This window comes from Gossypium raimondii, chromosome 11, assembly GCF_025698545.1.
Source record: "Gossypium raimondii isolate GPD5lz chromosome 11, ASM2569854v1, whole genome shotgun sequence".
NCBI classification, from domain to species: Eukaryota; Viridiplantae; Streptophyta; class Magnoliopsida; order Malvales; family Malvaceae; genus Gossypium; species Gossypium raimondii.
The window spans coordinates 42,775,846-42,792,016 of NC_068575.1; the positions used below are offsets into that span (position 1 = coordinate 42,775,846).

Sequence of the window (16,171 nt, forward strand, 5' to 3'; positions counted from 1 at the left end):
CCCTTTTCACATCGTGAATAAATCTGCCTAATTATTTCAATATTTGTATGATAAAAGGAGGCCTATAAAGAGCAGGGAGCATTTTGAGCTTTTGAAGATGCTCTTAATATAGCTTTCCTGAGCACAAATTTGGAACTTCATGATTTCTAAACTAGTTGTTCACTTTATCAAACTCTTACATTTTTTTTTGTATATATTGGTAACAATTAATATTGTTGCCTGCTGACAAAGGAGAAGATGGAGGAGGTCGGATAGGTGGTTCATTCAATGGGTTGCAAGTCACAACAAATGTTATGAATAGGAGATTAGCTTAGGTGAGAGAAGGAAGGAAGTTGATGGTTGATGGTTGAGGCAGTTATGTGGTAACCAAAAAGATGGATTCTTACCTTGATTCCTTCATTCTGCGTCGAACTCAATATCGACTTACTGCATTATCTTGACATTTACTTCCTTATAACTTAGCTTGTGCATATACTCTTCCAGAGGAAAACCTGTTTACTTACATCCTCGTATGTGGCCTTTGAGTATAAGTTTTGGCCAATAATTTTAAGAACTAATCATTTCTCGCAGAATTGTACTTGTAAGATAGCCTCACTAGCTTTCCCCTTCAAGATAGTCCAAATAGATATTCCATTAATTAGATAGTCTTTAGTAGACTTTCCCCGTAAGGTAGTCATTGGTGGACTTCCCCTCATTAGATAATCCTTGGCAGACTCTCCAATAATGATAGTCCGGGTGGAAATTTCATCTATCAGATGGTCCTAACTTATTTTCCCATCATCAGGTAGTCCCAAACAAACCTTCTATTTAATATAGCCATTGGCGAACCCTTCCATTTTATCTGGTAGTCCTAAAGGACTCTCTTTCAACAGAGTCTTTAGTAGATTTTCCCAGAATAGATAATCCTTGGCGAACTCCAAATGGCGGATATGTATTTGCAAATACTCTAAAGGGAAATCCTTTTTTCCACATATATGCCCTAATGGCTTCCTTGTTTACTGTCTTAGCAGACTTCATTTTGCCATAAAGGTGAACTTATCCTCAACTGGATCATGCCATAGCTAGACGTGGACTTTTGACTCTGAAGAGTCAGTAGACCATTTTCATGGTGTTGCTCCGTAGAGCTAGTAGATCATTTACATGATATCGCTCCATAGAGCCAATAGACCATTTATCCATCCAGATTTCCTCAAGTCCTCATTTTTAGTTCAAACACCTAAGTGTTCACTCGGAAGGCCAGGCCATTTCATATTTCGGTGACTCCAATTCGCATTCAATTCATCTATTCCTTCATTACATTGATTTTCCTATCTTCAACTAACCTGCCAAATAATTCCTTCTATACTCCACATTTTATAAATATACATTTCACGCACAACATTACGTTCATTATTACAACACGGAGTATGCCACATATCAATTCATCAATACACATCCATATCATACATTCAGATAACATACTTGTAGACATTCATATAATTGCACAACCATATGCATGCATAACCTTTCCAATCAACAAAGATCATATATAGCCAAAGAACTCAAACTGAACTCAGTGCAGAACATACAAGTAGCACAACAACTAGAACAACACCCAAATAGTGGAGTACAGAAACTCACCTATCGTCTTTCCTCTCTGCCAGCTTAGCTTTTTACAACAACCAGAGTCTCCTCCATCCTGGTTAGCTAAGCATGACAACCAAATATACCAGTTAAATTGAATGACTTCATGTTTCAAAATCTAGATTCTAGAAACTTGCAGAAACCTTTCAAAATTGATAGAAACCCCCTAACTTCTCTTTTTTCTCAAATCCATAAGTACAGAAAGATTAAGAAGCTTACTAGTTCATTATATTATTATCTTTTCAGACTCAATCCTCTTGTTCATTGTTCCATGCAGAGCTTTACTTGAATTTTCTCTTTTTCGGAACAACTAAATAAAAAGATGAATAAAAGAAGAAAATAAAACAGAATCGAGAAGAATTCCCCCTCGAAATAACACTTTTTATCTATATATAATCTTACACGCATGGTCACCTAAAAACCCATCAAAACCAGTGACTGAAATCATTATGTTTTCCACTCAATAACCAGTCAATTCCAATGTAACTGAGCTAGAATTAAAACTCAACTATTTTCCATTCAACCACTAAAATTTTCAGATTTTACAGTAGAGGTTGCCAGACCTACGATTTCTTTCAATTAACACCCAACTCTTTTCTTAATTTCGGACCTCTATTAAAAATTAGGTGTGACAGATAGACTCCAGAAATGAGCTGAATGGTATGAAATCAAAGTAAAAGAAATGAATACCATGAAATATGAAAGATATGATGTTATTGATAATTTGTAAAGATGCATTAATGAATGCTTGGTTATTGAATGATATGGAAATTAATATGTATTGAATAATTGTTAATTGCTAAATAAGTTGGAGTTGGTCATATAAGTTACACTGTTGAATAGATTGTTTGATATTGATATAAGCATGTTACCTGTACAAGTCCACAGTTGGAATCGCTTGACATTTTGGAACATGAATTGATTGAATATTAGATGTATATACCCATGTCTTATCTTAAAACATATTGATAATGCCTTGGTATATATATCTTGAATCATAAATGTACTATTGAACCCTTTTACTCAGCGTACGATTTGTTTGTTTGTGCATAGGTTCAGGTATTTTTAAAGCCCCAGGAAAGTGAAGTCAGCATTTGGACCTCCGTTTTCGACTCAACTAAGTTTGTATAGCTTATTTAGTTTTGGTCAAATGGCATGTACCTAGATTTTACTTGTTTCAAATGTTTTGAATGGTCATTTTTGAGAATTTGTATTGTAAATAGTCAAAATGGTTAGTAATTATGCATGTAAATTGTGTTAGTTTCTTGGTAAATGGTTTTTAACAGGTTGAAAATTGTGGTAAATGATTAATTGAAGCCTTTAAGGTATTCATGTATGCTATAAATGCTTGTTGGGCAATCTATAGAATTAACTTGTAGAAGAACAAGGGTCACGTCGCGACGCCGGTCCCTCAACGTCGTGACGAGGGCCAAGTTAGTATGTTGTGTCGTGACGTGGAGCTCTTGTAGTCGCAACGTCGACCTGAGATTTTGTAAACTTTACAATTTGGAATTAATCTGACCTCGGGTTAGCAAAAGAGCTTTTGTAAGCTCAATTAAGACCCAAAAATGATTTTATATCCTATTATGCACATTTGATACTTGTATTTAAATGTTTTAATGTTCTCAAATTGAATATAAATGATTGTAGTTGCTTCGAAAACGAACGTGACATCCCGTAGCTCAAACCTGGCGATCGAGTCAAGTACGAGGTGTTACACTAACCTTCATTCTGCTTGTTCAAATAACTTAAGTACTTTGAAAATGGTGTTTCTTTGTATATAATTGCTTTATTTATTAATGGAGTTTTGCTTCAATCATTTTAATTTTGTATGCTTTCCAGACTCAATACAATTTTCATTTCTTATGCCTGGTTGGTATGTGTTACAACACAAAAGTTGGAATGACTAATTATGGTGGTTCACACCGTGGGTTGAGCTAGCAAAACATACCCAAAGTTGAAAGCCCTCCCATATAGATTCAAGCTCACAATGGTATGAACTTGAAAAAATTTGACCCTGTGACAACTCAAGCCTAAGAAAGCTCGAGCCCAAAATAACACGAGCTTAAAATCGATATGAGCTCAAGCCTAAAATAAATAAATATATTTTTATATATAAAGAAATGAGACTATTGTCACAATTTCAACTATGCTTGTGGAGTTTAACTACACTAGTAGTGTATTTTTTTATTCCACAAGCTATATAAAAAAATTGTCATGTTTTTTTATAAATATTTTACTATATCTTATAGGACACTTGTCAATCCTTGATCTTGCTTTTAGAGTCTAAGAACTTCATTGATAGTGCACCAAATATTATTCTAAAATATATTAATAAAATAATATTCTTAAAATTTTAAAAGTGCCAAAGTCATACAATCATACGAAGTCAATATTTAGTACAAATATTCAAACATCAAGTTATCTCAAATCGAATTCCTAAACAAAGAAAGATCCAATTTTTAAAATAAAATTTATTTAATGTTTATAAATTTGGGTTGGTATATAATATTTTAGGTTTGGTTAATATCTTTGAATTTGAATTCAAGTATAAATATTTAAAAATATATAAATTTAATAAGGCAACACATTTAAATTGAGAAATTGATTTAATCGAATATATTTGGACGATTAAGTCAATTTTAATCGACTTTACTCACTCATAAAAGCATAGATTAAGGGTTTAAGGTTTATAAAACTATCTCTATATTTGATTTACCAAATTAAATTCTTTGAAACATCCCAAAAGTGATACAAACTAAGAATCTCATCATATTCCGAGATTATTTCCATTTCTTTTACTTGGTGAAGCAATATTTTGTGACATATTTTCTACTCAACATCTCTTGAAATGCAAGCTATTCTTAAAAGAAGAGTTGTTCTTAAAAGAAAATTGTTTCTAGATAAGGGTTATTTTGAACACGAATTATTCTCAACATAGTTGTTTTTAGTAGAGGTTATTTTGAACAAGAGTTGTTCTATGGTGAGACTTTTCTTGAAAGTGCTTGCTCCAAATGATGGTTCTTCTAGAAAAAAAAACACAATTTTTCTAAATAAAACATGTTCTAAACAATAGCTATTCTGAGCATAATTGTCCTTGAAGCACAATTATTTTAAACAAGAGTTATCTGAACATTAGTTATTCTCAAATGACGACTATATTGAATGACAACCGTTCTAAATTGAAGCTCTATTTTGAACATAACTATCTCGAACGTAATTATTTTTAAACATCAATTGTTTTGGACCACTATCATTCAGAAAACAAGAGTCATTTTTTTAAAAGAGAAATTAAGTGAAACATGCTACTACTTATTCAAGTTAACTCTGTTCTTAACTTTGAAAGTGTAGTTGATTTTATTTATCTATTTTAACATGCTACTACCAAGTGTGTACTTGTTTTTCCTTTTTCCATAATTTTACTACAAATTTGTTGAGATTTGTATAGAATGATTCTTAATTATATCATTATGTGTACGATAAAGGATAGCTATAACGAGCAGGGGAAATATTAAGCTTTCGAGGAAGCTCCTAATTTAGCTATCCTAGGCACAGATCTGGAATCTCATGATTTATGAACTAGCTGTTCACTTCATCAGCTACCATTAAACTCTTACTCCTTTTATTTATATATGTTGATAATAATTATTCTTTTGACAAAGAAGAACAGTCAAGTAAGTTCCAATTGACAAAGTTTCTTAAGCGTCAAAAAGATCTCCAGAACAATACTGTTGCCAGCACCAGCAAATATATATATATATATCTATACACCTACCTCTGACTGATTCCCGAAGCTCCACTCTTCTGATTCATAATAGGACTTCTCTTTTTCTGACAAAATTACAACTTTCTTCATATTGTCTTTTGATTTTTGATCATTATCAGTTGAAAATGAGATCCTCAACTTTGTGGGTTTTCCGATATCGACATAATTTCATTTCCAATGGCTAAGATTGGTTTCCAATACCTAACTTCACCATCTTTTGCTTTACCCTGTTCAACTACTTAATCAAGAGGATTGGATATGAGTTTGTGACTTTGTGTTAATTAGTTTATTTTTATATAGTTAGAAAATTAGTATTAATAGTCCATCATCCCATTAATTTTGATTTAATGTGTAATTTTATATATTATCGATTTTTATAAATTACTAACATCATTATTGATATAATATTATTTCATGTTATATATTACATACACAAATAATTATATTTATCTAATATAAAACTAAGTTAAATGTATTTATTTTATTTTTATAATGTATATAACTGAATTAAAATAAAAGATTTATATATATATTTGAATCAAAATAAAATTTAATGTGTATAATTGCACAAATTTAAAATTCATGTATCAAATCATGTATTGAAAGTATCAGCATGTGCTTTTTTTAATAATACATTAAATTTCATTAACTCTTAAAAACTGTATTTCATATGCATATAGAGATTTATATAATTTCATAGTTGATATATATATATATATATAAATATTAGTTAAAGAAAGCGTATCTTCCAACAGATATTTAGAAGAAGAAGTGCAGTTTTTCCGTGAATTCAAAACTGGAATCTGAATGATGATCAATTGTCATTTTTCGTGAAAAAAGAAAAATAATCTCCTAATACGTCTTATATATATAATATATATAAAGGCTGACGTTTATCACGCTTTACATTGCTAAAAACCAATAGGATAATAGGTAAGGTAGAAGGTGCAATATAAACAACTTAAAATCGCAAAGCTTTCTGCCATCAGATCATCAACCTTTTTTCCTTCGCCAGAAGGAATAAAGATGCAGCAGACAAGATATGGGAAAAGACCAGTCAACAAATTATATTCAATAAATATAGGATCCTTATAGGGTACAACTGAATGGAATTTACTGCCACAAAAAGAAAAAAAACTTACTGTTGATTCAATATTTTAGTATCATAAAAGAAAATGGCGGATGAAAAAAAAGAAGAAAAGAGTGTCCATATCGTAAGCTTTAAGCATTTAAAATATAAATGTTTGGGTTTGGAAATTTGTGTTTTGTTGCAGGGAAAAAAGGGTTATAGATAGAGATTCAAAGTATTTAAAGAAGGGAAAAATAAAAAAAAGAGAGGGTTTACGTAAAGGACATGCATACAAATGACAGTCAAGGAAGACTAGATCCAGTCCAATGATACCTAACCCTTCTAAGGCATTCATCCATTTCTTTTTCTAACCATCTTTTTTTTTAATAAATTATTTTGGGTTTGGTTTTAGGATTTATATTTGATGTAACCATGTATAAGTTGGTATATTTAAATCAATGAAATTCAGATAAGCACAAGTGCAAGGAGTTTAATCCTTAGGACAAACTCATAAGACCAATGAAAGAAAAGAAAAAGGTGCAAAATTTGAACGTAAGGTTTAAGAAGATAGTGATTAGACTTCCTTGGAGGCGACAATTAGAGGTTACAGTGACCCTTAGATTAGATGCCCATTGATACTGACAACAACTTATCTTTCATAGGACGGCTTAATATATTTGTTTTTCAAACAAGCACTCCTTTTTCTAAATGTTGGTCCGTTGGGTCGTCGGATCCTTTGTTTTTTTCTTCTTCTTCTTCTTCAAACAAACACTCCTTTTCTCAACTTACCTTTTTCTTTTCCCATCCATCATAAAAAAAAAAAAACTCAATCTCCCAAGAAACATTCCAGTTGTATTCTCGTTGCTTTTGAGGAATGTTCAATTAATGCGGTCTCTCATTATTTAAAAGCCTGTTGCAAGGGTCTTTCCTTGTTTATCACATTTTTGCATGCCCTGCATGGCATGCAAAACCCAACCCAACCCAACTCTACAATTTTTTTACATTTTTAAAATTAAAATAAAACAAAATCTACACCCTCACGGTACCCTCGTGGCACCTTGAGAATTGATAAAACCCCTGAGACGATCTGCTTTGATTTCCCTTGGAAAAACCATAAAAACTATCCTAAACCCTAAAATTAGTGGACCCCACCCCAACGAGTCACATAGCATCATGATTCAATTCGGGAGCACGAAAAAAATAAAAATGCCATCTAAAACATTAAATCATCTTCGATGGGTTTTGTGGGTTTGAGATGATTAAGCAAATCCCAGAGTTTCCCATTAAAAAAGATCTCCTCGAATTTTATGGGCATTTGAGCTCCTCCCCCACTCTCCTCTCCTCGGCGTGTTCTCCACGCTCGTATCGATCATTTGTGGGTCGCGTGGCGGAAAATGATGATTGGAAATGGCGACACTATCTCGGGCTACTCACAGGGTTTTTTTTTGTGTGTGTTTTCGTGGTTTACAAAGCGGTGAGAAGAGCATCTTTTGGAAAGCGGTGGTCGTCCCGTTTGTCGAACTAAGTAAGGCCCCTCACCAATCTCTAGACGATCTGATTCTTTTTTTTTTTTCCTCTCCTTCTCTCTCTCTCTTCATATCTTTTTGAATCTTTCCATCATATTCTTCATGAGATCAATTGAATATTATTTTGGGTTTTTTATTTTGGTTTGGGGTTTAGTCATGATGATGTGGGGTCATTTCTGAGTGTTCCCTTTTTTTTTTGGGGGGGGTTTCTTAATTTCTCAAATTTTTTGACCTTTTTCTTTTTGTGATTTCCCATCTTTGACTCAAACATCTTTCTTTTCTTTCTCTCTTGGTAAGCTAAGTAGAAACAGAGATGTTTGTTGCTTTGATGATTGCAGAGTATCTCATTTTGATACCTTTATTTTTAATTTAATTTATTTCATTTCATTTCCCCTTTAGCCTTGTTTCCAGTGTTGGGGATTTTACTATTTGCTAAGACAAAATACTAGAAACCAAAAGGCTTTTTCGGGGTGGTGGTGATGGGTTTTAGATACGGAACATGAAGAGATGATTATCATGACGATATTGGCTTTGGTTTTTTGAGAGAGGTTCACGTGATTCCAGGGTACGGCTTGGTTCTTATCATAGTAACCTTGAAAACTTGATTATCTTTTTTTTTTTTGGAAGGGACGAATGGATTGGACTTGCCTATGACTATAACAACTAACGGAGTCGCCGTTGTTATAATAGCAGTGTTCATAGCTCTGCTGAATACACTTATAAATAAAATTATCAGCTTAATTTATCCTTCCCCCACTGCCAAAACCAGTGCGTGACAATCACTATCTCCTTCCTGTATACCTGATCATTGAAGACGTAGTTAAAGTTAAAACCTTTCAGATATCACAAACCAACAAAAAATTTAAATAAACAAGTATTACTAAGTGATCAATGTTTATGGGAAATTACAAAATGTCTTTATTCTCTATCCAACTTGGAAAACAACAATTTTAAACTTCAGACACTAATTTTTCTTTCAAACTATAATCAAAACGATGGTGGTTTTATTATCTGAGAGCACGAAGGAATGGTATAAAATCCTGGGAGTGAATAATACCCTTCGGCAGTGGGGACTGGAGCGTGGGAAAAACGCCGCAGAGAGAAGGGGCGTGGGGGGGGGGTGAGGGGTGGAAATGTTCCATTTTCCTTGGGAGGCTGGCAATGACAGAGGAGAGGGAGCAGAGATACGGATACGGACAGAGGTTTTGATGTATTGGGTTTGAGAGTAATAGGGCCTCGTGATCGGAGAAGGCAGATCCATGGAAGACTGTTCCCGCTAGTCACGTGGCCCTCTTTTGACTACCCAATGACCAACCCATTGCCTTGCTTTGTTACGAGCGCCCCCCCTCCCCCACCTCCCTTTTCCCCTTCAGTTTTGGAGTATAAATTCCATTGCCCACGACACCACCAAGTCCTCAACTTGCAAATAGTATAGCCTTATTAGTTATTTCTCTATACTATCCCCTCCACCCTGACCCAGACTCTGACTGGCCGACTTATTTTTCTTTTTTCTCTTTACTTAATATTTAAGAGTACAAGTATACTAGTAGTATTTTAACTATATTTATGCATAGTTTATTGTGTTTTTTTTGGGGAGGTTTTCTAAAAGTTTATTTCTCTATCTGTAACATGCAACCTGGGACCCTCTCTGTCTGTATCTTTATGTCTCTCTTGCTATACAAGCATGTACATCTCTCCATTTGCATTTGACGACAACGTGGACTGCAGGTGCTGACTGGTATTTCGCCATTTTATTAGCTTATAAAGCTACCAGACAACAACTCTTCTCAGTCCCCCCCCCCTCTCTCTCTCTTTCCTCCCAACTTATTATTCAAACACTATATTATTGCACTTGGCTCTCAGTTTTACTATTTGGCTCGTACTACCCTGCCATTGCCCTTTAACTATACACTCCCACCATCAAATTCTTTCTATTTTCAATTGCATTAGCTTGTTCTTTTTCCATTCATCTTCAATCCCTTTGTTTCTTCGTTTTTCATTTTGTTCTCACTGATCAGTTGGCGATTGTTGGTTGGTTTTTTGATCATTCTGAATCTGCCCCCATTCGATCTTCGTGGTCATCCCATAGTGCTGAAATTGAGGTGACAGTGGGTATAGTTAGGCCTTTGGCACATATTCATAGAGAAACCGATTGAGAAAACAATGCACAGGTGCAGTAGCTCTCAGGGAAACATGGTGGGTCCATGTTCATGTGGCCTGTATCATAACCAAAGCAACTCCTCGTGGCTATTTTCCATTCCGAACCACCGATCTTGCGATGAAACCAACATGTACCCTTTCATGCCCTCTTCATCTTCTTCCGTCGATTGCACTCTCTCTTTGGGAACTCCATCCACTCGTCTTTGTGAAGACGACGACAAGCATATCCGGCATGAACGTAGTAACCCTTGCATTTCCAACTATTACTGGGACATGTTGCAGAACAAGAGCGCACCTTATTCACACCAAACCACCAAAGCTAGCCGTGGAAGCAATGGAAATAGCAGTAACGGCTCAGGCAACGATCCTCTATTAGCTCGCCGCTGCGCCAACTGCGACACTACTTCAACCCCACTTTGGAGGAACGGGCCGAGGGGTCCAAAGGTATACCAAAATTTCCAAATCCCAATCTCTCCATTGTTTCTTCGGGATAAAAAAAACAAACAACCTTGTATCCTTGTTTCTGTTAATTGCAGTCACTTTGCAATGCCTGCGGGATTCGATTCAAAAAAGAAGAAAGAAGAGCTACAGCAGCAAATGCAAACAACTCATCGAGTGCAACAGCTTCAATGCTGGAACAGCAACACCATGGCTATCAGTATCACCACAACAATTCATGGGTTCATCAGAACCAAAAAATGCCATGTTTCTCGCCTCTTAATGAATTCAGGTTCATTGAAGATACTGATCGAGATTCTGATACTGGGATCCCCTACCTTTCTTGGAGACTCAACGTCACAGACAGGCCAACAAGCCTTGTCCATGACTTCACAAGATAAAAAAAAAAAAGAACATCAAAGAATAAAGAAGAAAAAAGAAAAGGAAAAGAAACCCTGGTTCCCATTGACGGTCAAGATCATGCACCAATGACTGAAACGTATCACGATGATGGTGACGCTTACATGGTCTTCGTTTCGTCTAGTCAATTTTTTTTTTTTATTTAAAATTTTGCTTTTCTTTGTTTGTCTCCTTTGTCTGTCTTCAATGGATGGTGTAAGAACAGGATCATCCTATGTTCTTAGTTGCTTTTGATTTTGATAAATTTTTTTCATGTTCTTTAACTTTTCCTTTCACCTTCAGTTCTATATTAGTAAAACATTTCTGTTTTAGAGTTGCAACTTTCTTCACATATCATCCCCTTGTTGACCTCCCCCAGTTTCTTGGTCTTCATCATCCCACTAGGTGAAACATTTTTATCAGATATATGATGAGTTCAGCACCTTTAGATTTAATTACTGATATTTCTTTCCTTCCCTGATGTAATGTAAGGATATAGGAAGTACGTGTTTTGCTTACATAATGCAGCATTGGTACCTTTTCTTTTTTAATGTTTATGAAACTGGAGTTTGCTTTACCTGTTGAGACTCTGGACTCTGAATCTGCCTCAGTTTTTTTTTTTCATTTCTCTCAATTTCACAACTCCTAGACAACTTAAGATGAAAGAGAATATTTTTTTAATGCCTTGGGGGACTTAGTAGTAAATTAAGTAACTATTCATGATTTAATCTTTGGTCCAAATACTTGGAAAATTAACAATTTGTGGTTGTCCTTGCGGTTCAGGCACATAGCAGAGCAATAATTTGTCGCATTAGGCTTTTTGGGCAAATCGACAATGTCTGAAACGCACACGCATACTTGAATATTGACCGTCAAATTGGCCTCACCTCTGCAAAATGCAAACCCTATTTTTGCTTTACGTTAGATTTATTTCCGCATAGTTGATTCTGAAATCCAAGTAGATTGGTTTTTCATTTAAAAAGGAAAAGAAGAAGAAGATATTTTTCACAAGGTTATAAATATTGAAATTTGGAATTATGAATAATATAATATAAGATAAGATGGTTGGTGCATGTGGAGGGGGGAAGTCTAATTACCAAAAAGAATGTTTGTTAAGGATAAGTAAAAAGGAGAAGTCAAATTAGAAAAATAGGCCGAATATGGAATTGATGGTCACATGTAAAGTGGTTGTGTTCAACCTTGAATGGGGCAAGCAAACCCCACATTTCAAAATTTTTAGACAGGACTTGTCTTCTATGCCCACACATCTGTCTTATTTATTTTTTTATTATATCTATTCTGCCATCTGTAATTATATATGTTCGCCTAATATTTAAAAAAAAATTTGAATTATTACATAAGTCCCTATACTTTTTTTCTTATTTATTTGATTGGTACCCTAATAAGCTTTTATTTTCAAGTGAAAGGTTAACAACTTGTTTAGGCTAAGGTATAAGTTGAAAGATTAACTTTGTTTTTAGGGGGAAGACTAATATAAAATAATATAAAAAATGTAATTTTGTATCAAATATAAATAAATTTATTGTTTTTACAATGACAAAAAAGAAAGCCTTACCCACCACATTGCAGACTGCCTATTTCAGTGAAAATAGGCCCAGCCCACAGTTCACATTTTTGTTTCCTTTTTAATAGATTGATTTACGCAAAACGTGTCTTGGATCATACCAGGCCTATTCGTTATTCTTATTTTAGGTTTAACAGATTAAATTTCACTTGTATTTTTTTATTTATTTTTCTGGGCATAACGTTAAATTTGGTATGATAATAATTTTTTCAATCTGACCTTTGTTTCTTTTTTTTTTTTAAAGTTAAATATGATGATTAACTTTTTCAATAGAATTCTCTCTCTTACAAATCAAAAGTACTACGTTATACATTTTAGAAGGCATAGTACAAATGGAACTCTCTCTGGACGCTCTCGCTAGCAATGAACGCTCAGGCTCTCCGCTACCGACGGAGCTGCTACGAGCTACTAAGAAAGTAAAAAACAAAGATTTCGATCTGGTGGATGTTGATGATCAGGTGATGAAGGAACCCGAAACACGTAAGGTTTCCTTTAAAGAGATGTTAATGGGCAATGGGAATGAAGGAAAAAGATGAGGATGTGCATCTCCCCTTGGATGATGAAAAGGAGATTGCATTTCTTGAGGGTGATGTTAAAATATCTTTAGATGCCCCATACCCTCAAATCTACTTCTCTGAAAGAGTTCATAATTTGATCAACAAAAGCATGAAACAAACGGTGATCGTACGCATGCTCGGAAGACCAATCAGATATAGGGCACTATCTAATAGAATTGAAAGCCTCTGGGGGTTAACAAGTGACTACAAGATTGTTGATCTTGATAATAATTACTTTCTTGTTAAACTTGCTAGCTAGAATGACTACAATAGAGTTCTTATGGGTGGCCTTTGGATGGTTTACGACCATTACTTGGAGGTGCAACCTTGGAGCCGCGAATTCTCTACAGAGGAGGCTCATCTATCGAAGATTATAGCATGGATATGATTACCGGGGCTTTACTATCGTTATTACATAAAGGGTCTTATGCTCGCATTGGCTGAAGTCAGTGGTAGAGTCGTTAAGGCGGACTACAATACCACTGATGGGAAGAGAGGTAAGTTTGCGAGGATTGCTGTGGTGGTTGACCTATCAAAACCTCTTGTTTCGTTCTTGGGGATCGACAGGAAAAAACAAGCAGTAGTTTGTGAGGGTCTTCCATCAATTTGTTATGACTGCAGTAGGGTTGGCCACATCAAAGAAAATTGAAAACTGAATCCCAGTGAAAAGAAAACAGATACCCTGTCAACTGCTATGGAAGAGACGATGAATCACACATCGGTCAATCTGATGAGGAATAAAGAAAATAGATCCAATGATCAAGGACTCTATGAACCTTGGATGCAAGTAACTAGTGGTCGGAGCAGGAACCTGACAGCGGCCGGAAGGAATGGTGGAAGACCTACGAGCCATATTAAGGGAACTCCTACAATTCAATGTTTTACTGTCTTGAGTGAGCTGCAATAATGGCAATATAAAGTCCAAAAAAGGAAACAAACCAAACAGTTTCTTCCATGCAAACGACGATTATTACAAAGGAAGCGGGGGTTAGAAGATATGGGAACATGAAAATTAATGGTGATTAATCAGCTAACGACACTTGACAAGGAAAATCACCAAGCAGTAATTGTAATTGATGAAGGCTTGAAATCGACTATTCATCGAGTTGGTCAACATGTAAGAAAAGATATAGGAATCCAAAGTAAATTCAAGACTACCAGCATGAAAGAAATTACAAAAAAGGGTCATAAAGTCAGGAAAAAGGTGGAACGTAAAAATGCACCTAAGCATCTTCTTTCAGAATGGATTGCTTCTCTATCCAGAAAACTCGATGAGCACACACAAATGGATAATCCTAATGGAGGGTCCCTGAATGGTTTGCTTCCTTCTACAAGTTCTGGGGCAAATGAGGAGATTGAGCAACCAATGATAGTGGCTGGGGATATGGTGGCTGAGAATGATGTGGAAGAAAACGACTCTCCTGACAGTAATTTATGAGTTTGATTCTTCTTCTCTTTTTTCTTTATTTTACTATGATGAATATATTGTTTTGGAATCGTCAAGGTGCAACGAGTAATAGGTTCAATCACTTTTTAAAGACGTTTGTGTCCAAGCATAAACCGAGAATCCTTGTCCGAACGGAGACTCGTATAAATGGAATAAAGGCCAATGGAATTGTTAAAAAAGATTGGTTATGATCATTCTTACAAAGTTGAAACACATGGTTTCTCAGGTGGAATATGGATTCTTTGGAGACAAAACATCATGATAGATGTAATTTCCATATCGAATTAGTATATTGATCTGTCATAATTCAGTGTAGCAGATTAAACTAGTTTTCGCATTTGAGGAGCTTGAATACAAGCATTTTGTTATGTTTTAGTCAAGTTTTCATAATTTCATTTACATTCAATAAAAATGTAATTTGAGTCTTTTATTGACCTTAGGGGCCGAATAAGGCCTAAGGGTGAGCTAATATACTTTGTGAGTGTGCAGGAGACCATTAGAAGGCGTGCTAACTCGATACTGGTCATTGTGTTGCAGCACGAAGAGTTTGATGTCGCAACAAACGGAGCAGAATAGAAGAATTCCAAGTTTGCCTTCGGTGTCGCGACACGGTCTAAGGATGTTGCGACACACCCCTGAAGATACCCTGAATATGAGCATACTGTCTTTGATGTCGTGACATAGGCATTAAGGTGTCGCGACATCAATCTTGTATGGGAAACACTTATGAGCCAGGGGCGTTTTGGTTCGCACAATCAAAAGTTAAATACAAGAGCGTCAGCTAACCTAGGGTTGAGGATGACGACAACCTTAACTCTATAAATAGGCTCTTAAACACTTGTTAAAGGACAACTTTTGATATTATTAGTTTCCTTTGTAGAATTTAGTTTTCAATTTATTTTTCTTTCTCTTAGGGTTTAGACATCTTTTCAGTTTTTTTTGTAATAGACCCATTTTGCCTAGGGCCCAAATCAAAAATAAAACCAAATTTAAAATAAATAAAACCAATAATTAATAAAAAGTTCATAGTCCAATTAATTACAAAGCCCAATTGTATACCAGACCCACTACAAACCCAAATTCAAAGTTATCCTAATACTTAACCCAAATACCTAGCCCAATTGCTAAACCTATTGGAGCCCAATACCAAATTTAACCCTAATTAGAAAACCCTAACTCAGCAGGCTGTTCGCGTGTCGCTCCTCCCCCAAGCATCCACACGCGCCACCCATCCCTTGTGCGTCGCCACGTCAGCACAACGGCCTCGCACCTATAACAAACACAGCAAACCAACAAGAGAACGCACTAGAAGATATAACAGAAAAGGGCCAACGAATAATAGAAGAGATTTTTGTATTTTATTTTTGCTATAAATTCATAGTATTTTGGCTATAAAAAGCCAGTTCGTTTTTGTAAAGAGGGATATTTTTTTGATTACGCACGAAATAAAAAATACAGAGAAATTGAATAAGACGAAGGTGATTTTCGGATTTCTTTTTTTCTTCTTCTTTGTTTTCTTTTGTTTTTCTCTTTGCAAATAAAAAAAAAGAAATAAAATGGAGATATACTTACCTGCGCGGAGGCGACAACAGAGCCCTATT

General features: G+C 35.1%; 1 protein-coding gene across 1 annotated transcript; it reads left to right on the forward strand.

The window, feature by feature from the left end:
- Positions 1-9,404: 9,404 nt before the first annotated feature.
- LOC105803798 (GATA transcription factor 18) lies at positions 9,405-11,436 on the forward strand. Its single transcript, XM_012636196.2, has 2 exons — positions 9,405-10,588; positions 10,681-11,436. Exons 1-2 carry the CDS (start codon positions 10,148-10,150, stop codon positions 10,981-10,983), a joined length of 744 nt encoding a protein of 247 aa, XP_012491650.1. The 5' UTR covers positions 9,405-10,147; the 3' UTR covers positions 10,984-11,436.
- Positions 11,437-16,171: the final 4,735 nt, after the last annotated feature.